This window comes from Pongo pygmaeus, chromosome 15, assembly GCF_028885625.2.
Source record: "Pongo pygmaeus isolate AG05252 chromosome 15, NHGRI_mPonPyg2-v2.0_pri, whole genome shotgun sequence".
NCBI lineage: Eukaryota > Metazoa > Chordata > Mammalia > Primates > Hominidae > Pongo > Pongo pygmaeus.
In genome coordinates, this window is record NC_072388.2 from 68379934 (window position 1) to 68402039 (window position 22106).

Genomic DNA, 22106 nt, shown 5'->3' on the forward strand with positions numbered 1-22106 from the left:
CTAGGACTCTATATGGGGGTTCCTGCCCCACATTTCCCTTCTGCACTGCCCTAGCAGAAGTTCTCCATGAGGACCCTGCCCCTGCAGCAAACTTCTGCCTGGGCATCCAGGTGTTTCCATACATCCTCTGAAATGTAGGCAGAGGTTCCCAAACCTCAATTCTTGACTTCTCTGCACTGGCAGGCTAAATACCACATAGAAGTTGCCAATGCCTGAGGCTTGTGCCCTCTGAAGCCATGGCCCAAGCTCTACGTTGTCCCCTTTCAGCCCTGGCTGGAGTGGCTGGGATGCAGGGCACCAAGTCCCTAGGCTGCACACAGCATGGAGACCCTGGGCCCTGCCCATTAAACCACTTTTTCCTCCTAGGCCTCTGGGCCTGTGATGGGAGGGGCTGCTGTGAAGACCTCTGACATGCCCTGGAGACATTTTCCCCATTGTCTTGGGGATTAACATTTGGCTCCTAATTACTTATGCAAATCTTCATAGCTGGCTTGGATTTTCTTTTCTATCACATTATCAGGCTGCAAATTTTCTGAACTTTTATGTTCTGCTTCTTTTATAGAACTGAATGTCTTTAACAGCACCAAGTCACCTCTTGAATGCTTTGCTACTTAGAGATTTCTTCCACCAGATACCCTAAATCATCTCTCTCAAGTTCAAAGTTCCACAAATCTCTAAGGCAGGGGCAAAATGCTACCAGTTTCTTTGTTAAAACATAACAAGAGTCACCTTTGCTCTAGTTCCCAACAAGCTCCTCATCTCCATCTGAGACCACTTCAGCCTGGACCTTATTGTTCATATCACTATCAGCATTATTGCCAAAGCCATTCAACAAGTTTCGAGGAACTTCCAAACTTTCCCACGTTTTCCTGTCTTCTTCTGAGCCCTCCAAACTGTTCCAACCTCTGTCTGTTACCCAGTTCCAAAGTCACTTCCACATTTTTGGATAACCTTTCAGCAGTACCCTACTCTACTGGTGTGAACTTTTGAGTGTGGACAGGGCCAGGGACTAGACTGTGAAGGGTGTTTGTATTAGCCTGGTTTTATGCTGCTGATAAAGACATACCTGAAACTGGGCAATTTACAAAAGAAAGAGGTTTATTGGACTTACAGTTCCATGTGGCTGGGGAGGCTTCACAATCATGGTAGAAGGTGAAAGGCATGTCTCACATGGTGACAGATGAGAGAAGAGAGCTTGTGCAGGGACACTCCCCTTTTTAAAACCATCAGACCTTGTGAGACTTATTCACTATCATGAGAACAGTACTGGAAAGACCTTCCTCCATGATTCAACTACCTCCCACCAGTTCCCTCCCACAACACATGGGAATTCAATATAATATTTGGGTGGGGACACAGAAAAACCATATCAGTGTTAGAGCCAAAGTCAGGAGATAGGAGCTGGGGTCAAGGGAATGGGACCCAGCAGAGGGCTTTACACAAGAGACTTACAGGAGAAGCTTGGGGCCTTGAAAAGAGCATGCATGATGGTGGGGAGCTGGATTCTTTAAGGAGTTAGCTGTTGGTGGGAAGAGTCACCAGAAAACGGTATTGCACAGTCCTAGTGAGAAAGGTGAATATGAGCCAGGCCTGGTAGTGTGGACCTGTGGTCCCAGCTACTCAGAAGGCCAGAGCAGGAGGATCACTTGAGCCTAGGAGTTAGAGGCCAGCCTGGGCAACATAGGAAGACCCCATCTCTAAAAAAATAATAATAATAACAAAAAAAGTTGGACATGAAGCAAGTTGAGAATGGAATGAGGAGTGGAAGGAGGAGTTCCTTCAGAACACGAAAGCCCAGAGAAGCCCAGTGATTGTCTTTAGTTCATACAGCTGGTGGCAGAGCCTGGACTTAAACTTACATTAACACTAGAAGCAGGTGACCAATCTGCCATCTAGAGATTGCTTTCACATACGTTCCCAAACCCCCACCACACACACACACACACAACACACAGACTGTTTTATAGAGGAGGGGAAGCTGAGGACCCGAGAGGTCAGTCTCCATTTGGTTGGCAAATTGAAACAGGAAATGGCAACACCTGAACAGAGGCTACACAAGGACAAATCAATTCAGTAAGCATTTGCTGAGCACCCACTACATGCCCTGGACTATGTCTTCAAGGACTTCCGAGTTTGAAAGGGAAGAAAACACATACAGAAAAACTCCAAACAAGGCAGACAGACGTGTGTTAGAATGGGCAATGGGCAAAGATCCACAGGAAGCCAGAGGAGGGTATGGTTTCAGCTGAAGTTGGTGCCACAGCCTTGTGGAATCTAGGGTAGGAGCCTGAATGGTGGAATGAGGCTTGGAGGAGGGAAAGGGGTTCCACAGATGACACTTGATGCTGCAGCAGGGCCTGGCCTGGAGCTCAGGTCTTTCTGCCTCTTCTGCTTCTTGGCCTCTCAGGGATACTTGGGCTGGGCCCAGCTGACAGACAGATGCCGGTGCTGAAGCCAGAGTCACAGCATTCCTGGGTCCTTCACTTGGCACAAGCCTGGAAACAAGTATACACGACGTGGCCTGCCTGAGGGTGGGGTCAGGGACAGAGGGGCAGGGAGCTGAGGAGGTGGCACTATGGGAAGAGCCACTTTCGTCCAGGTTGCTGGGAGCTTTTGTGGCTCATGGTAGTCCAATCAGGATGTGACTCCAGGTGCCCTTTGTCACCATTTTCTATTAGTCAATGTTTCCTGCCCATTCCTGGTTTTAGTGGGCTAAGTAATACCCCCAGGTATAAGATTTTTTTTTCTTTTTTGAGACAGAGTCTCGCTTTTGTCTCCAGGGCTGGAGTGCAATGGCACAATCTTGGCTTACTGCAACCTCTGCCTCCCAGGCTCAAGCGATTCTCCTGCCTCAGCCTCCCGAATAGCTGGGACTACAGGCATGCACCACTATGCCTGGCTAATTTCTGTATTTTAAGCAGAGATGGGGTTTCGCCATGTTGGCCAGGCTGGTCTCAAACTCCTGACCTGAAGTGATCCACCCATCTTGGCCTCCCAGAATGCTGGAATTACAGGTGTGGGCCACCACGCCCATCCTGAAGTATAAGACTGAAGAGATAGATTCCCCACAGTATTCACAGATTTCCTTACCATGGGCTAGTCACTTAAAATGGCCAGCTAATATTTGTTTTATGGAAAAATGGTGACTATCACGTCTGCCTGCAGACTACGGATAAAAGCAATATTATAAAAATGTATGTTCAAGCCTGGGCAAGATAGTGAGACCTCATCTCTTAAAATAAATAAATAAATAAATAAATAGCAGGATGTGGTGGCGTGCATCTGTAGTCCCAGCTACTCAGGAGGCTGAGATGGGAGGATTACTTGAGCTCAGGAGGTCGAGGCTGCAGTGAGCTATGATCACGCCACTGTACTCCAGCCTGGGTGAGAGTGATACCCTGTCTCTAACAAAAAAAAAAGTATGTTCATTAGGAGTCTATCCCCGAGCACAGCTAAAATTCTGTAGCACTCGTAGAATTGCTTCATCAATTCTACAGGAAATTGAGCCATAGGTGAGTTGACAATTAAGAAAAATTCCTGAAAAGAGAGGAAAGACTTCCTAGACTGTACTTCACTTCACATGACAGTGTGTTGCAAGGTGAAGGGGAAGGGCTAAGGACTCAGACCAAACTTTAGCCTGTCACTTTCCCTCATTCAACACATATTTAGGACCTATATCATGTTCTGGGAAATTACTAGCTATGTGACTTAGGTAGACAACTCTCTTGTACTTTATTTTTCTCATCTGGAAAACTAAAAATAATATGTATATACCTCATAGGTCTATTGTAAAAATTAAATGAAATGTGTCTGTTGTAAATAATGTATTAGAACATCAGCTCTGTGTCTGAGCAGTGTAGGGCACTTAGGGATCCTGAGTTTTCACCCCTGACTGGTCTCACTTACTTCCTGGCAAGATTGGGCAGCCCTGACCCACTTGGTCTAGGACACTGGATTGGCACCTGGCTTGTTCTGTCTTCTGCAGAACTCAGCCAGGCATTCAGCACTCCTACCAGCTGGGGTGGAGAACAAACTGGAAGCAGAAACAGCTTCTCCCAAGGCTGACCTGGTGCAGTCTGGGCTGGTTAGTCAAGGGGAACAGAAACCACTCAACTATCTAGTGGTTGATCAAACTCCAGCTGTTTGCCTCAGAGCCTTCCTTCCACCCAGCCTTAACTGCTATTATCTGAGGTCTATTCATATGTCCTGTATGCAGAGGGAATAGGTGAAGATTGGTTGCTCTTTGTCATTGAAGAAACCTGTGCTCCACTTCTCTTATGGAAGGAATCAGCCTTCCCCAGGATTATCTGGGCTCACTGGGCCCTTCCGTGCAGGACTTCTTTTGAATGATTGCAGGTATCCTGCCTTTCTCTGGCCCCCATGGCTCACAAGCTCACCACTAGTCCTCATCACCAGCAGCCATAAGGTGCAACTGACCTGATTCAGCAGAAAAGAAATGAATATACTAAAAGGATATTGGGAGAGCCAGGGAGCCAGGCCTGAGGCAAAGCTTCCAGGAACCATACCTAAGACGTGCTGCAGAAGCTGTTGGATGAGAATGCTACAGTTGCCCCCGAGTTCTTGCTGCTGCTGTTTGTGCACTGCTAGGAGCTCACCTCCCCGTGACTGCTGTGGCACCCACCACACATGCTGCTGCCACCACATGAGCACACAGCTGTCACCCAAAGCACGTCAGATGCATGTGCCACCATGTTCCCTTGAAAAGTGCATGCCTGTGTATGCTTTTTCCTCATGTTTGTTACCTGCAACTCAAAGTCAGGGGCCCTTGACTGGTGAACTCCAGACCGCAGGCTCCTAACACAAGTTTTCTAGCTTTCATCTTAGAAAAGCAGGACACTTGTAATCCCAGCATTTTGGGAGGCCGAGGTGAGAAGATCACTTGTGGCCAGGAATTCAAGACCAGCCTGGGCAACATAGCGAGACTCCCATCTCTCTTAAAAAAAAAAAAAAAGAAAGAAAGAAAAGAAAAGCAGGGCTCCTAAAGTGGGAAGATTTCCAAGCATTAGACCATGTGTCAGAAATAGACAAAAAATATACAGAAAATGTCCACTTTGTACTCTGGCCTCGGGCTCTCATCAGCTTCCTAGTCCCACCTCCTCCCACCTGATGAACCCACGCCCCGGGCCCTGTGTTAAGGCTTGGCCTGAGATGTTCTGCATGGGGGCCTTAGCCGTGAGAGAAGTACAAGGAATTCAGATGGGCACCTCTGGGCAGTGAGCAACAAGGGGATGCTGCCTGAGCTTGGGAACCCCAGAGGGGGTTAAGGGAAGAGTACCAGGGTGATGATTAGCTACAGTCATAAAATGGGAGATCTAGGATGGCCTTGGGGAACAACTAGTGGGTGTCACACATCCAAATGCCTGCAGACAGGGGCCAGGCAGGTCAGACAATAGGGGATGATGGGGCCTGTGGGGATGCGCCTTTAGGCATTACATTCAAAAACTTAAGTCTACTGTGCAGAGGTGGTAAGAATGATACAAGTGGTTGTTGTTGGGAGGCTGATTGACTATAAAGGGGCATGAAGAAACTTTCTGCAGGTGATGGAAATGTTCTGTCTGTTGCTTTGGTTGGGGTTACATCTTATATACCTTCGTCAAAGAAATAACTTAGATCTGTGCGTTTTACCATGAAGTATACCTCAATTTAAAAACTGGGGGCAAATTCATAAAGCATTGTGGATCTGGCTCTCGGGCTAACCATTTGCAAACTTCTGTTGCAATCCGACTTCCAGAGGCGGCCTTGACTCCTCGTCCTGGAAAAGCGCGACTGCGGCGTGGTCTGGCGAGCAGCCGCTCACTGCGCGGTCTCCACGCCTGGCAGGTGGCGCGGGGCAGGCAGCTGTGCCAGCCTAGCATTTCCACCTGCCGGGAGGAGGCGGTCCCCTGGGGCCCGGCCGGCGTCTCCCAGGCCTGAAAATGAGCCGGTCACCCCAAACGCCAACTCCGAAAGGAGCGGAAGCGGATGGAACAGCTGGTCCCAGGGAGCGCGGGCCAGGCGCGCAGATAAATCACGGACACACACTGCACGGATAGCTCCAGACTGATGTTGAGTGCCAAATGCCGACACAGACACGGTCAGGTTCCAGGAAGAGAAATCCGATCCGATGCGCGCGAGGCGGCGGCGGCGGAGCACAGCGAAACCCACCTGAGGGGGAAGGGTGGGGGGGGGCACCGAACCTTGATGGAGCCCCTCCCCGTGCGGACACTTTGGGCACTTCCTGAAGTCCTACCTGGCCACCCGCCCGCTCCGGGCATCAGGCATCGCCACTTCACTGGGGAGAAAAGCCAGACCGCCGCAGTTCACGGAGCGATAGGAACTGCGGTGGAATTCCAGGCCCGAGTGTGTGACCCCACGCCCTAGCTCCGTCCTCTCCTCCACCCCAAGGCGAGCAGGTGTCTGCAGAAGTGCCTCCAACCCCATCGCAAAACGGACATGGGCCCGTCTCGATGTCGGCGCTGCTCGCCGAGAAGGGACCCCGGGGTGGTGTTGGGCGCGCGGGGCGGGAGCGGGGACGGGGACGCGCTGCGGCCAAGTCCCCGAGCCCTGCGACCCGCAGGGACCTTCCGGACGCACGGAGCCCGGCCCTCCAGCCGGCGCCCGCCCTGATTGGCGCCCGAGGCCGGCCTCCCGCCGACTCACCTGCCACTCCCAGCCAATCGGGGCCACCAGAATTGGGGCTGTCGCCGTGGAGGGGGGGCGAGGGGGGAGGAGATGCTGCCGGCCCGAGGCTGAGCCACCCTCCCCGCCGAGTTCCCGCCCGGCCCTCTGCAATCCCAAGCCCAAGCCGCCGGCTACGCGCCCCGCGCCCCCTTGGCGCCGCGTCCAGTGCCCAGCGCGCTTTGAATGCTGCAGCTCCGGGCCGGGCCGCTCCGCTTCTCTGCTCGCTGGGACGCTCTCCGACGGCTCCGCCCTCGCCCCTCGCCCCGCGTCCCTGCAGACCCCGGGGAGGTGGGGTCCGGGCCGGGCACAGCCCCGCTGAGGCAGGATGTTCACGTCCAAGTCCAACTCGGTGTCGCCCTCGCCGTCCCTGGAGCAGGCTGACTCGGAAGCCCTGGACATCAGCACCAAAGTGCAGCTCTACGGCGTGCTGTGGAAGCGGCCTTTCGGCAGGCCGTCGGCCAAGTGGTCCCGGCGGTGAGTGCGCCCCCGCGCCCCAAGGGGACAGCCGGGTAGAGAGCCTGGGCCTCGTTACCCTTCCTACCCCTTCCAGTCGCCGTCGTGCCTCTGCTTTCCTGTGTGACCTTGGCGTCACCCTGTTTCACTCTACACTGGCTCCCGCCGGAAAATGTGGACTTTAGTCTGGGCCAGGAGAATGGGGTTGGGACCCCTGCCCTGGGGCGGTGGCAAATTCTCTATGGAATGAACCTGACCCTCGAGTGGGAATGTTGGGTGTGGGCAGAAGAGACCGTGGTCGGGGTGGGATCCCAGCTGGGTCAGATCAGGCCAGACTGAGGCTAGAGAGAAACTCCATCTCTAGCCAAAGATGCCCCCCACCCCGGGACACCCGCTGGCAATTCCATCGTCTTCACAACCCCTCACCCAGGCCGCGAGGACCGGGCCTGAGTGTCTCCCTCCCGCCAACCACCCACGCTTAGACGGAGACGGACCTGGCCCTTCTGAAAGGCTCAGGCTAAGGAGGGAAGAAGGGCCAGGAAGGGTGCTTGTCCATGGGGAAGTGACCTTAGCAACCCCTCCAACTGTTCCTTGAAATCATTTTTTTAAAAGTGAGCACAGGGAAGAGAGATTCCAGTGCTTCAGGCGGAGGAGCTGGAAAGGAGGGAGGCAGCTGGAGTGAGGGAGGGGATAGATTGGTTCTGCCAAGGATTGATCCTTTGAAAGGAGTGGTGGAGAGAGACAGGGTAGTCCCAGCCATCCTTCAGCCCCAGCTGCCTGGTCCCCAATTCAGACGCGACTCCGCGGACATCGGTAGCCACTCTCCACTTACAAATTAGCCTGGGAGGTATTGAGGGAAGAGGGAGTTCACAGCCCTGGACTTGCAGGAAGCTCCCAACGGGCTGCAGGTGCTGTGGGCCATTTTCTGGACAGTTTCCACTCTCCAGTCAATTTCAGTTCTGAGATTCACTACTGGTATGGCCTGGAGAATGCAGACCCTGTCCAGCCCTTCCGCGGAGGTGTGACCCTTCCAGGAAACCAGGGGTATCCAGATGCCCCTTCCCCATCCCACACTATGAGTCTGCCCCTGAGCAGAGGGGGCCTTCAATGTTCCCAGGACCACAGATCATGTGGATGTGGTAGTGGTGGGTGCTGATGTTCTGTTCTGATGAATAATTTAATGTTTCTATAAGACCGCAGAACAAATGGAGCCATGGACAGTAGCTCACATTTTACATCTCTGGTTTCATATTGTTTTGTTACTTCTGACAGGTTTCTCTTTGGGATTTAATGGGATACAGGCTTCTTGAGTTCTTCCAAAGTTGAGCTTATCTCTGACCCCCTAAATGAAGGCTTGGAGCAACATGGAGAGTATTTGGGGAGCTTCCAGTATTGTGCTATGTGAGCTACAGCCCCCAGGGCCAGGAGAGCTGGGGTGGAAAGGCTGTGTGTAGATTCAAGCACAATTAGCAGAATATCTCCCCCCACCGCCCATCTTTCTTCTGCCTCAGCAGCTCCGGATAGTTAATCTTTCTTTTCTATTGGGTCTGGCTGCTGTTCTGGGTCCTGTCAACCAAGACTTCTCTTGCCAGACATTTTCACCTGACTGCATCCCTAGAAAATGCTAGGTGCCTGTGACCCCCAGGATATGTCCCCTGGTCCTCCCCTTCACCACTGCAGGTACATTGGGAACCTGGTCTCTGCACTCACAGTTGATTCCAGGGCTAGGAAGTGTCAGGAGTACAGGGCATAGGCCCCCAGCTAAAAGCACAGTGTCGGTGCCAAGGAGGCTTGGAGAGGTTTAGTGTCCCCCACCCAGAGACTCCATCTTCTACTCCATCCACTACCGTGGTCCCCAAAGCCACCCGAAACTATGCAATCAGAGTCTGAGCAGTATGTATGCTCTGCTAATACAGCTAAAAGTCAAGTCCTTTAGCCTCCTTCCAAGGAGATTGTTACCTGGGTTCCCTTCCTTTGTAGGAATTCTGGAGCTGCCACTGTGCAGAGACTACCTGGGGCTCAAGAAAGAACTAACATCCCACCTGCCCACTCTAGGCCTCTGTGTTCTCAGTTCTGGGAATACACAACACACACACACACACACACACACACACACACACACATGCTATTTAGTCTTGAGTCAGTGACTGAGCCAGCCAGAGAGGGCCTGGGTGTGGGGGAGAAAGATGCTCAGCTCAGCCCCCTCTCACTTCCCATTAGGGCCGCCTGGGCCCCAGCTTCCCATTTGTAAAGTAGAGTCTGTGGGCTCAGCTAATTAGCAGCCACAGGAAGACTTGGGGACAGAGCAGCTGAGGGCCACCACCGCAGAGCCTTGCCATTAGGGCGATCAATGCCCTGGCTGGAGCAGCTAAGGGGAGGGGGCCTGGAAAGGCTCAGCACTGCATTAATAAAGAATAGGCTGGATAGAACTGGCTGTGGCCAGCTGGGTTCTATAAAACCTTTTCCGCTCAGGGTCTGTCTTAGGACCTGTGCCTCCAGCTTCCACCACCCAAGCAGCCCTGCCTGCCTGGGGTAGGAAGGTGCCCTTGAGCTGAAGGGTCAACTTATTTCCTGGGGGCAACAAAAGGGGAAGGGAATCAAAAGCATTAATTAGCAGAGATCAGATAATCTGGGAGAGATGTCTAGAAGGGAAGGCTGTTGACTGTGTCCTCACCTTGGTCTGTGAGTGGAGATGGAAGTGCCAAGACCTGGCAAAGACCTGGGCAGTGCCAAGACAAAGAGGAAGGGGGTGGGAGGTCTCAGCCTCAGCCAGTGTCATGCTGTGAGGGCTTGGCCTAGGCTAATTCTTTCCTGAGATTGAATGCTTTTTCCAGCGTTCCATTCCCCCTCTCAAATCCCTCCTGAACACCTCCCAAGGCCAGAACCCCTGAGGAGGAGGACCTACCCACTTCCTTCCTGCAACGGGAGCATCTATACTCCTCCTCACCCCTCCTTCTCTCCAGGGGCAAGGTAGCCAGTAGGACCTGAACCCAGCTCCGCAGTTTACTCTTGCAGAGCATTGGTGGGTCCCTGACTCAGGGAGCTAAGATTCATGGTGTCCACCTGGTGCCAGTGGAGCCGTGGAGACAGTGGCCATGTGTCCCAAATCTCAGGCCACAATCTGTACAGTGTGTAAAGACTGTCTGTGCAGATGAGGGTCACCATGCCAAAAAGACTTGAGGAGACTTTCTTCCCACAGGGATTTGGAGCCCAGGGTTTTGACTTTGGTGCTCAGCACTGCTTCACAGAGGTGACACAAATGCCGAGCTTTCCCAGAGCAGAGAGAAGAGCCTATCATGTCAGATTCACGGCACTAGGCTCAGCCTCACCCTGGTGACACTGGGGTTTGGTCTCACTTTCTGGCACCCCTGGCATTCCCCTCAGCTGGCTGTGTGAGGTATCCCACAAGGGCAGTTGTAACATTTCTGCTGTGGAGGGTGCCTACAGGACCCCCTTTAAAAAATAAACTTCTATTCTTCAAAATTCTACCAGAGTGGCAACGTAGGGTGTGAGGAACAGTGACCAGGTGGCAGTTGAGGGGCTGGGATCTTCTGCTAATGTGTGTGGGAAGTTGGGGAGGGGACAGAGCAGAGGAGCTCTTTCAGCATTGATGAAGAAGAAGGACTTGGGGAGCAGTGTCTCTGCCTCCAGAAAAAAAAGTGACCAAATTACTTTCTTCTGAAGATTTCATAGTGTTTTTCACTCTCTAGCTCCTTGTCCCAGAGCTGTTCTCCCAAGCTCGCTGATAGGAAACCGAGGCACAGAGGCAGGGGGAAGGTGCTTTTTCTGACTCTCCTCAGATTCCTCCACCCATCACCCTCTTCCCTTTCTGTGCTGGTAGCATCCAGGTCACAATGAATCCTTGGGTTAGGGAGATGGGCACACTCTCTGGATCACCCAGCCATAAATGAAATGATACACATCAGGTCAGGCTTCACTGGGGTCATAGGCTTATTGACCCAAACCAGGTCTACCAAAGTTAAGTGAGTTAATTGTGCAAACAAGTGGCATTTCTTTCTCACCCACTCCCTGAGGAGCTGCCCTCAGCGGCTGTTGATGTCCTATTTGAAAATGAGTCTCACCTGTGTATGGGTCAGACCTCCAGCTTGCAGACAGTTCAGCTTCCTTATCCCCAAGACTTAAAAATAACAAAAAATTGCTTCTGAGAGCAGCTGTGGGTGTGGTAGAAAGTGAATCTAAGCCCGGGTGTGGTGGCTGGTAATTCCAGCACTTTAGGAGGCCAAGGTGGGTGGATCACTTGAGGTCAGGAGTTGGAGACCAGCCTGGACAACATGGCTAAACCCTGTCTCTATTAAAAATACAAAGATTAGCCAGACATGGTGGTGGGTGCCTGTAATCCCAGCTACTCAGGAGGCTGAGGCAGGAGAATCTCTTGAACCTAGGAGATGGAGGTTGCAATGAGCAGAGATTGAGCCACTGCACTCCAGCCTGAGGGACAGAGTGATACTCCATCTCAAAAAAAAAAAAAAGGAAAAAAAAGAAAGTGAATCTAAGCTTAGAGGCAGGTGCTCCAAGTTCCAGCCCCAGCTCTGCCAGTAACCAGCTGCATGATCCAGGCTGTGGCGTTTCACCCCACTGGCCAGCAGTGTCTCATCTATAGAGTGGGAGTGGGATGGGTCAAACTGTGTGCCACAGATGACCCCAGAGGTGCCTTGAGTCTACCACAAGGGAATGGGGAACAGGGGTACAGCTCCAAGACTCCCCACCCACTTCAAGCAATACCTCTGCGCTGTTATATATTTTTTTGTTTATTTGTTTGTTTGTTTGAGAGAGAGTCTCCTTCTGTCACCAAGGCTGGAGTGCAGTGTCGCAATCTTGGCTCACTGCAACTTCCGCCTCCCAGATTCAAGGAATTCTCATACCTCAGTCTCCCGATTAGCTGGGATCACAGGCATGTACCACCATGCCCGGCTAATTTTAGTATTTTTGAGTAGAGATGGGGTTTTGCCATGTTGGCTAGGCTGTTCTTAAACTCCTGACCTCAGGTGATCTGCCCGCCTCGGCCTCCCAAAGTGCTGGGTTTACAGGCATGAGCCACCTGTTGTATGTTTTACACCAGCAGTCCCCAACCTTTTTGGCACCAGGTGCCGTGACTGGTTTCATGGAAGACAATTTTTCCAAGGACGGGATGGGTGTGGGGGTGGTTTCATCAGGCATTAGATTCTCATAATGACTGTGCAACCTAGATCCCTTGCCGTGCACGGTTTACAAAAGAGTTGGTGCTCCTATGAGAATCTAATGCCGCCGCTGATCTGACAGGAGGCGGAGCTCAGGCGGTAATGCCAGCCACGGGGAGAAGCTGTAAAAACAGATGAAGCTTCACCTGCTCATCTTCTGCTGTGTGGCCCAGTTTCTAACAGGCCATGGACTCTGGTCCAGGGCCCAGGGGTTGAGGACCCCTGTTTTACAAATTACGTTTGTCTTACTGTTGTTGGAATACTTGTTCCAGGGGCACTAAGTTTTTTGAGCCCCCTTGGACTTGATAATCTCTCTGAACTCTAATGTGTCATGACTCATGCATTTCACAGATAGAATTCCTGCTGTTCTGCCATCTTAGACTGGATGCCAGATGAGAAGCACAGGCCAGGATGAGCATTTCCTGAGCATACCAGGCCACCCAGAATGGACACAAGGGACACATACTGGGGCTGTGTCATTTCTACCTTCCTTCTGCCATTTCTGAAAAGGACACTTCTGAGGGCAGTCCTTCTCCAGCTCCACCCCCTACATAGCCATTCTCAGTATCCAGGAGGCTCGGAGAGGAGGGAGACTGGCTGCTGGGCCTATTCTGGAAGTCTGTGCCTGGGGAAGAGGGGGAAGCCAGGCTGGATGTTCACCTTCCTGGGAAATGTAACTCATGTGTAACTCACACATCCACTGGGCTCTTGCTGCCCTCTTGAGAGTGAGATAAATTTGGTCCCAAGACCAAATCCCATATCTAAAGGAAGTCTAAAATCTGTACCACGGTTTCTGTTAATCCCTAAGAGGCTGTAAACTAGTTTCTTTGTTGATGGATTAATTTGCTGACCAATGTACACGGTCCTTGTTGCACAACCAGAGGTGGAACTCAGCTTTTATTCCTCAGTATTCCAGCCTTCCACACTGCTGCATAAACACAGCAGGTATTTATGAGTCTAGCAGCCTATCCTGAAGGGAAGCTGTGGCAAAGAGGAGGGCAGAGGAGGTATTTAAATTACAGAAGTGCAAACATCTTCAAATTGAGCGTTAGGTCCCTGGTAGGCACGCCACTTCGCTGTCACCAGAGATGGTGACATCACTCTCTCTCTTGACTGTTGGATCCCCCCAGGATCCTCTCTCCTCTGCACTCTGCCATCACTCCTCCTCCCTATTGTCCTACAGGATTTCCCCCAAATTTAAATTTCTTTCACTCTGTTAAGCAAAGCCCTTTCTAGCTCCTACTCCTAAACTCAGTGGCATTCGCATCTCCAAACATTAGGGAGCTCACCCGAGTGGACAGAAAGTGGATAGGCCTTCGTTTAACAGGACCTGCCCAACATAGAAGATACCTGTGGTTCTAGATAACATTTTCCTTGGCTCCAGACGGGCTTATCATGAGGCTGTGGTGACCGTCAAGCTCTGGTTGAGCCCTTGTTGCATTCAGAGCACTGGGGAGGGGTTCAGAAGATGGAGACAAAGCTAAAGCTTGAGAAAACCCTTCTTGGGTTCCCTAATTCATGTTGGATGGCACCTGTGCCATTCTGTGACCCAAGCTAGAGTCCTGGTCATTGTGTCATCCCAGTCCCTGCTCACCTTGCCCTTGTTTAACATTTCGATGAGCCTTGCTGATTTGTACCTCCCAATAACTTTAATTTTCCCTTTGTCTGGTTGTGGACTTCCCCATGGCTAAAACTACAATATGACCTTACAAGTGCCCTGTTTGAAACTTGCTGGCAGCTCCCCTTGTCTGCAGGAAGAAGTCCAGCATCTTCACAAGGACTACTCACTCTGCCCCGCTCTGTCCCTGCTCTCTGACCTTAACTCACTCCTTACTGCACCTCCCTTGCACCACTGCCCACCCTTTGCACTTTCTGCCAATAATACCAGAGATATTTTTATAACTTTGAACACACTATTCTTTGCCTATGCTGTTCCCTCTGTCTGGAATGGATCTCTCCCACTTCCATTTCCTCCCAAATTCCCAAGATACTCCTATTCATTCTTCAGAGCCCTGCTTAGTTGTCTGTCACATCTTGGGGAGCTCCCTTGGCTGGACCCCTAAACCATTGATTCCTCAAGGTCTTCACTCTTCCTGTACCTAACATAAACTTACAATGTTGCAATATATTCTGGCACATTACAGTGTTGCAGCCTACTCTCCTGGTGTGTTGTAAAGTTACAGTGTACTGTGGTATGCTACGATGTTGCAGAGTACTTCCCTGGTATGTTACAAAGTTAAAGCCTACCCTGGTGCTTTACAATGTTGTGGTGTATCCTCTTGATGCTTTACAACTATCCTAGCTCCCCCATTCCCAGCTATGTGATCTGGGGCACATTATTTAATTTCTCTATGCCCCAGTTTCCTCACCTACCTCATGTGAGGAGTTGAATGAGTTAGCACAATACTGTTACTAGAACAGTGTTTAGCACCTAGCACAAAGGAGGAGTTTGATAAACATTAGGTGTTTTGTTTTTGTTTTTTGGGGTCTTTTGAGACAGGGTCTGGCTTTGTGGCCCAGGCTGGAGGGTAGTGGCATGATCACGGCTCACTGTAGCGTTGACCTCCTGGTCTCAAGTAATACTCCTACCTCAGCCTCCCAAGTAGCTGGGACCACAGGCACAAGCTACCATACCCAGCTAATTTTTTAATTTTTTGTTGAGACAGTCTCCCTATGTTGCCCAGGCTGGTATGGACTCTTGGGCTCAAATGATCCTTCTGCCTTGGCCCCTCAAAGTACTGGGATTACAGGCCTGAGCCACCACACCCATCAAGCTTCAGGGCCCAGCATAGTACCTGGATGTACCAGGGGAATCATTCATGCTCTCTGACCTGAGCTGACCAACAGCTTGCAGTCACTCTGCAGAGATAGCAGAGATAAGCTCTAGGAAGAGAAACAATTCCAGTCACATGTAATGAGGAGGACCAGGCATTACAGAGCACAGCAGGTGAGAACTTGGGCTTTGTCAGCAGAGATAACTGTGTTCTGCGTTTGCCACTTGCTAGTTGCTTAATCTCTCTGTGCCTCAGTTTCCTCACTAGTGAAATAGAAAAAACAAGCCCCTTTACAACTATCCTAGCTCCGCCATTCCAAATTGTGTGATCTGGGGCATATTATTTAACTTCTCTTAGAGTTGTTATGAGAAATTTAAATAAGATAAAGTCAATAAAACACTTAGCATCAGGGCCTTTGCACCTGTAGCTCCTCTGCCAGAAACACCTTACCTGTCCTCAAAGATTACCTTCTTAACTAGACTCTCCCTGGCCACTCTCTTAGCAAGGTGAGTATCCTAGCATCTTGCGAATGCTCTGTACTCTGGAAATGGAAATACTATTCTTTACGATGGGAGAGAGAGACAGCCAGAGTTGACACAAGCCCCTTACCTCACCCAACGCTCTGGGCTTCACCCCAACACATGGGGACAGACAAAGGCCACAGCTGATGACCAAAGCTTCTCCCAGGACTGATGTTGGGTCTGGAAGGAGGGATGGGCTTCACACGGGGGGCAGGGGGAAGCAGCATATGCAGGGATAAGCCATGTGTTGGGAGGACAGGGAGCTGGCCAGCTGGGCTGGAGCCAAGAGCTCCCTCCAGTAGCAGCCTTATGAGAACAAATGGAAAAGGAGGTCGGAGGAGAATGCAGCTTATTATTACTGAGTCTGAACCCAATCATAACAAATAATAATTTTAATCATAAAGTAATCATTTATTAAATATTTACCACCATATTCTAAGTCTTTAGGGGAACATTATCCTGACAGCCCTATGAGATATAAGTATTATTATTATTATCCTCAAATTGCACGGTGGGGACCTGAGGCCTGAATATATTAGGTAATTTGCCCCAGTCACATTGCCAGTCAGTGGCAGAGCTCTAACATTGGCTACCCCAACCTTGAAACTTACAGCCTCTGGCCCATCTTTCCTGGCCAGGAGCTGGATGGAGCAACTCCTTAGGCAGTGGGTGTGGGAAGTAGGTGTAGGGACTATTGTCCATGGGTTCCAATCCCAGCTCCACCTCTGCCCTAGGAGTGTGGCTTTGCATACACTATTTCGCCTCTAAACCTCAGTTTCCTCATCTGTGAAATAAGAATAAAATGACCAACCATCCACGATTGTGACGTGGATCAAATACATGTGGAACCCTTAGCACAGGAGGCAATGCCTTAGAACAGCTGCAGAAAGGGCAGCCATCTCTAGCCCTTGGGCCATCTCTAGCCAGACCAACTGCGCAGGGCCCAGGAAGACATGGCCCCTGGCTTGCAGTCAGAATGAGAGTGTCAGGGAACAAGGGGACTTTGGAATAAGGGGTGGGAAGAGGAAGTGTTCCTCTGTGCAGGGCGCTGGGGTTCTGAGCCCCTGCCTGCTGAGAAGATGCTGAGAAGAGGCAGCTAAAATAGCAGGGCTGTCACTGAGACAGGTTTATAAGCAAGGCCAGACCTTTGGGTCCTAGAAATGTGCTTGCCAGGTGAGCCCTTCGTTGGGCCGAACTCATTCCTGCCTGCCAGGCCATCGTCCTCCTCCTCCAGGTCCATGCTAGCACCCCTCCCTTGACCCCCACCTCCACCCAAGCCAGCCTGTGGACAGCTGCAGCCAGGCTGGGTGTGGCATGTGTGATGTGTGGGCCCTTCACAATCCCTACTGAACTCTGGCCCTCACAGAGCAAAGACTACCCTGAACGTCTACCTTCCTTCCCCTGCCCCTCTACGCTCTCCTTCAGAAGCACGAGGAGAAGAAGGGATATGACATTAGGGAACACTTTCTGTGTGCCAGGCAAGTGCTGAGGACTTTACATGCCTCCATCCACTGGATCCTCTCTTGCCCCCTAACGATATGTAGCAATATCCCCTAACGAATCTCCCTGCCTTTACCCTGACAATCTGCCCTCAACACAGCAGGGATGAGCCTTTTGCAATGTAAGCCAGGTCACTCCTGCTCAAACCTTCCAGTGGCTGTCTCTCTTACTCAGAGAAAAAGCCAGCTTCTACCGACTAGTGCTGTGACCTTCAGCAAGTCATGCCTCCTCTCTGCTTCACTTCTGACCATGTAAAATGCAGGGAGCATTTCTCTCTTAGCATCATTGTGAGTGGTGTTAAGTGCATTAATAGCAGTAACTGCTTGGAATGAGGTGCGGTATGTGGAAAGTACTAAATAAATGTTAGCTTGATCATTATTGTCATTACCATAGCCATAGAGCCCTATGCAATTTGGCCCAACTGCTGCAACCTTGCAGTTCCCTCGAGAGCTAGGCACACTTCCCACCTCAGGGCCTTTGCACCTGCAGCTCCTCTACCGGAAACACCTTACCTCTCCTCGAAGATGACCTTCTTAACTGGCTGTCCCTGCCCACCCTCTTTAACGTGGACCCACGCCCACTCCCAATTCCCCCTAACCTGCTTTATTTTCCTCCATAGTATGTATCAGCATCTGGCACATGACATCTCTATGTCTCATTTATTCACCATCTGACACCCATTACATGCAAGTAGTGTAAGCTCTAAGGAGACAGGGATTTTTGTCTGTCTTGTTCACAACTGTATCTCCAACACCTAGAGCAGTGCTTGGCACACAGTGGCAACTCAGTAATTGTTGAATCAATGGAGGAATCTTTATAACAGCCCTAAGAGACAGTTATTTGTACCCCCATTTTATAGAGGAAGAAAGGGAGGCTTAGTAAGGCTGGGAGTTTGCCTGAGGCTGCAGCTTGAAGGATGGGGGTTGGTGGACCCCAGAGCCCTGTGCTCTCCTTGCCATGGGTCTAATAATCTTCTGCCCACCCACTTCCCAGCCCTGGCACAGTGCTTTGCCTTAAGTGGGAGGGGCTCCAGAAGTGGCAGAAAGGCATAAAGGTATTTATTTGTTTCAGTCAGCTTGGGCTACTATAACAAAATGCCATAGACTGGGTGGCTTAAACCCTGGAAGTGTATTTGGTCACAGTTCTGCAGGCTGAGAGTCTGAGATCGAGTTGCCAGCATGGTCAGGTTCTGATGAGGGCAGCTGTTCCTGGCTTGCAGATGGCCACCTTCTCAATATGTCCCCACATGGTGGAGGAAGAGGAAAAAGAGGTGAAAGAGGTTTCATTTATTTATTTTTGCAGCAGGGTCTTGATCTGTCACCCAGGCTGGAAGCTACCCTGGAGTGCAGTGGTGGTGTGATCACGGCTCACTGCAGCTTTGAACTCCTGGACTCAAGTGATCCTCTCACTCAGCCTCCTGAGTAGCTAGAACTATAGGCATGTACCACCATGCCCAGCTATTTTTTTTTTTTTTTTAATGTAGAGACAAGGCCTTGCTATGTTGCCCAGGCTGGTCTTGAACTCCTGGGCTCAAGTAATCCCCCTGCTTCAGCCTCCCAAAGTGTCGTGATTATAGATATGAGCCACTGTACCCAGCCAGGAAAGAGGGCTCTTCTTATAAGGCCACAGTCCTATTGGATTAGGGCCCTACCTTTATGACCTTCCTTAACATTAATTACCTCCTGAAGACCTTATCTCCAAATACAGTCACATGTGGGGTTAGGGCTTGAACATATGAATGTTGAGGAGACATATTGAGTCCACAGTAGTATTTCCAAAGCCATTGAGAGGAGGCAGCGGCCCTGGAGACAGTCGTGTGCTGCTTCCTGCAGTGACTGTATTCAGACCATGGAATGCAACACTCAGCCCTGTCCTGAGTCCTCCGCAGATTGGTGGGGTGATGAGCACAATCTCATTTGACCCTCAAAATAACCGCATAAGGTAGTTGTTACTATCCCCATTCTGTAGGTAGAGAAACTAAGGCTCAGAAAGGAGAGCTGACTTGCCCAAGGACCCCCAACCCCAGCCGGAAAATGTCAGGTCTCTCTGATGCCAAAGCCTATATGCTCTTAACTACTCTATGAAATTCCCTTGGAACAGCCAGGGGACACCCACCTGGGCCCATGGGACTGAAGTAGGATGGATCTGCCCTCCAGGAGGCTGATGCCCCACTGGGGCGAGATGCATACATGGGATGTGGCAGTGGGCCTAAGTGCCAAGTGCAGGCTTTGCTAGCAAGTGCAGAAGGAGCCCAGACATCAGTGTGGGCTGGGTGGGTCACCTAGGGTGGGAAGGGTCCCGCTGGCTGAAGAGCAAGAGGGAGGGCATTCCAGGCCAAGCCACACAATCTCCATGTGCAGGACCACGCACATGGAGGGGTCCACGTGCAGGGGACAGTGAGCTCGGCAGTTGCCTGGAGGACAGAGAGGCTGAAGGGCAGACATGGCAGGAAAACTGAGAGGCGGGCAGAGGTCAGGTGCTGGCAGGCCTGGAATTTCACTGAGGTTCTGCAGCAGGTGGTATTCATGTGCTCTTTCTGCAGTGGGGGCAGAAAGGCCTAGGAAGAGAGTTGGCATTAGTAGGGTATCAAACCTGAGCAGGGTCCACAGGGCTGTGTTTGTTATGTGGTCGGTCAGAGAGGGAAGGTTCAGGTAAAGAAAATGTGGCTGGGTACAGTGGCTCAGCTTGTAATCCCAGCACTTTGAGAGGCCGAGGCAGGAGGGTCACTTGAGGCCAAGAGTTCGAGGCCAGCCTGGGCAACATAGCAAGACCTTGTTTCTATTTTATTTTGTCTTATTTTATTTTATTTTATTTTAGACAGTCTTGCTCTGTCACCCAGGTTGGAGTGCAATTATGTGATCTCTGCTCACTGCAACCTCCTGGGTTCAAGCGATTCTCCTGCCACAGCCTCCCGAGTAGCTGGGATTACAGGTCTGAGCCACCACACCCGGCTGATTTTTGTATTTTTAGTATAGACAGAGTTTTACCATTTTCGCCAGGCTTGTCTCAAACTCCTGACTTCAAGTGATCCACCTGCCTCGGCCTCCCAAAGTGCTGGGATTACAGGTGTGAGCCATCACACCCAGCCTTCTATTTTTAAAAAAGAAAAGAAAATGGGTTGACATGAGGCTCACACCACAGCACAGAGCTGAGCTTCACTTCCCTCAGGTGGCAGCTGCCAGTAGTCCCAGGCCTGCCTCACCATAGCAGCTGTGGCCTTAGGAAAGATCACGTGGCTGGTAGGACCTTCAGAGATTCACTGATTTCGTCATGCTCACCAGCAAGCTTTCTTTTTCTTTGTCTCTTCTCTTCTCTTCTCTTCTCTTCTCTTCTCTTCTCTTCTCTTCTCTTCTCTTCTCTTCTCTTCTCTTCTCTTCTCTTCTCTTCTCTTCTCTTCTTTGAGATGGAGTCTCACTCGTGTTGCCCAGGCTGGAGTGCAGTGGCGTGATCTTGGCTCACTGCAACCTCTGCATCCTGGGTTCAAGTGATTCTCATGCCTCAGCCTCCTGAGTAGCTGGGATTACAGGTGTGTGCCACCACACCCAGCTAATTTCTGTATTTTTAGTAGAGATGGGGTTTCACCATGTTGACCAGGCTGGTCTCGATCTCCTGAACTCAAGTGATCCGCCCGCCTCAGCCTCCCAAAGTGCTGGGATTGATTACAGGTGTGAGCCACAGAACCCAGCCTCACCGGCAAGTTTTCAAGCCCCTCATAAGAGGGTCCATTCGACCAGTGGTGTGCTGGCAAATGCTTACACTAGGCTTTTGGGGGAGGGAGCTGAGGCAATTCTGTAGGATTTGACTTGCATGGTGCAAATACTCTCATCACAGCCACTATCGAGCTACCAACACCATGTGACCAAATGCAGGGCAGGGAAGAGATTGACATTGTGGGCTCTTATAAGCCCATCTGAGCTGGCTCCAACTCTCCCTGCATGTAAACTTTAAACTCTCATATATGCACACACACACACACACACACACTCACACCAACTTTCAGAATCACCACCACATTCTGCTCACACCCCATCACTACAACAGCACTTATTAGCAGGGGCCCTAGAGGAAGGAGCCAGCCACTCTGGGTGTCCCTGAGTCTCCGGGCTTTGAGTGCCAATCGGACCTTCCCCTAGAGGGTGCTTGGTGGCTCATCATAGCTCCAAACATGAGTCCTGGGAGAGCCCCTGGGGCAGGTCCAAATGCTCCACATGTTGACCTCGAGGTCTGGCCTCCCCAGCAGTCAAAAAGCACCAAAGTCACAGAGCCCTCAGTTACACCTGAGTCCCAGAAGGAGACTGGGGAGCAGCGTGAGACAAAGGGAAGAAGGAGACTGGGGAGCAGCCTGAGACAAAGGGAATGCCAGTGTCACACTGGGGTGTTCGGGGCTGCAGATTGCCAGCTTTCATGTTACTTGCCAAAGACCCATCTTAGCATCTTGCATCTTCTGGCCTTCCTTCTCCTCCTAGAGGAGACCCTAAGTGGCTGGAGGTGAGAGCTCAAGGGGCTGAAGGTGTCCAAGGGGAAGAACCACAGCTGTCCTCCTGTGCCGAGCCAGGGTGGTGGTTCAGGGGGACAGAGGCAGCCAGACCTGGAAGCCAGTAGTGGGGCTCCCGCTCCAGCTGGCCACCTGCGCAGGGGCCCAGCTGCCTGTGGGGAGGTCACTGGCCAGCTGAGGCCTTTGTGAGGGTGTGGAGCTTGAGTTGGTAAGGATGTCTGAGCTGGTGTCCCTGTGGGCTCCCATGTGAGTCCAGGGCCCCCAAGGGTGCTCTTGTTGTCCCAAAAAACCTCACCCCTTCTCTCCTGGTTGCCCTTCCTTCCCCATCACCCGCTGTAGGTTTTTCATCATCAAAGAGAGCTTTCTGCTTTACTACTCTGAGAGCGAAAAAAAGAGCTTTGAAACCAATAAATACTTCAATATACATCCTAAGGTGAGGCGGCCCCTCCCAGGGCCACAGCAGGGGAGGGCCCAGTGCGGGCAT

General features: G+C 51.2%; 1 protein-coding gene across 3 annotated transcripts in view; it reads left to right on the forward strand.

Moving 5' to 3' along the window:
* The first annotated feature begins 6758 nt into the window (after positions 1 to 6758).
* PLEKHD1 (pleckstrin homology and coiled-coil domain containing D1) overlaps positions 6759 to 22106 on the forward strand; it is a 46777-nt gene continuing 31429 nt past the window's right edge. For 2 of the 3 annotated variants that reach the window (XM_054447972.2, XM_063651737.1), the window contains exons 1-2: positions 6960 to 7155; positions 21962 to 22055. In XM_054447972.2, the coding sequence (XP_054303947.1) occupies positions 7007 to 7155; positions 21962 to 22055 (243 nt within the window). In that variant the 5' untranslated portion in view covers positions 6960 to 7006. Of the gene's footprint in view, positions 7156 to 21961; positions 22056 to 22106 lie in introns of all 3 variants that reach the window. The other variant, XM_054447971.2, reaches the window with a different exon arrangement.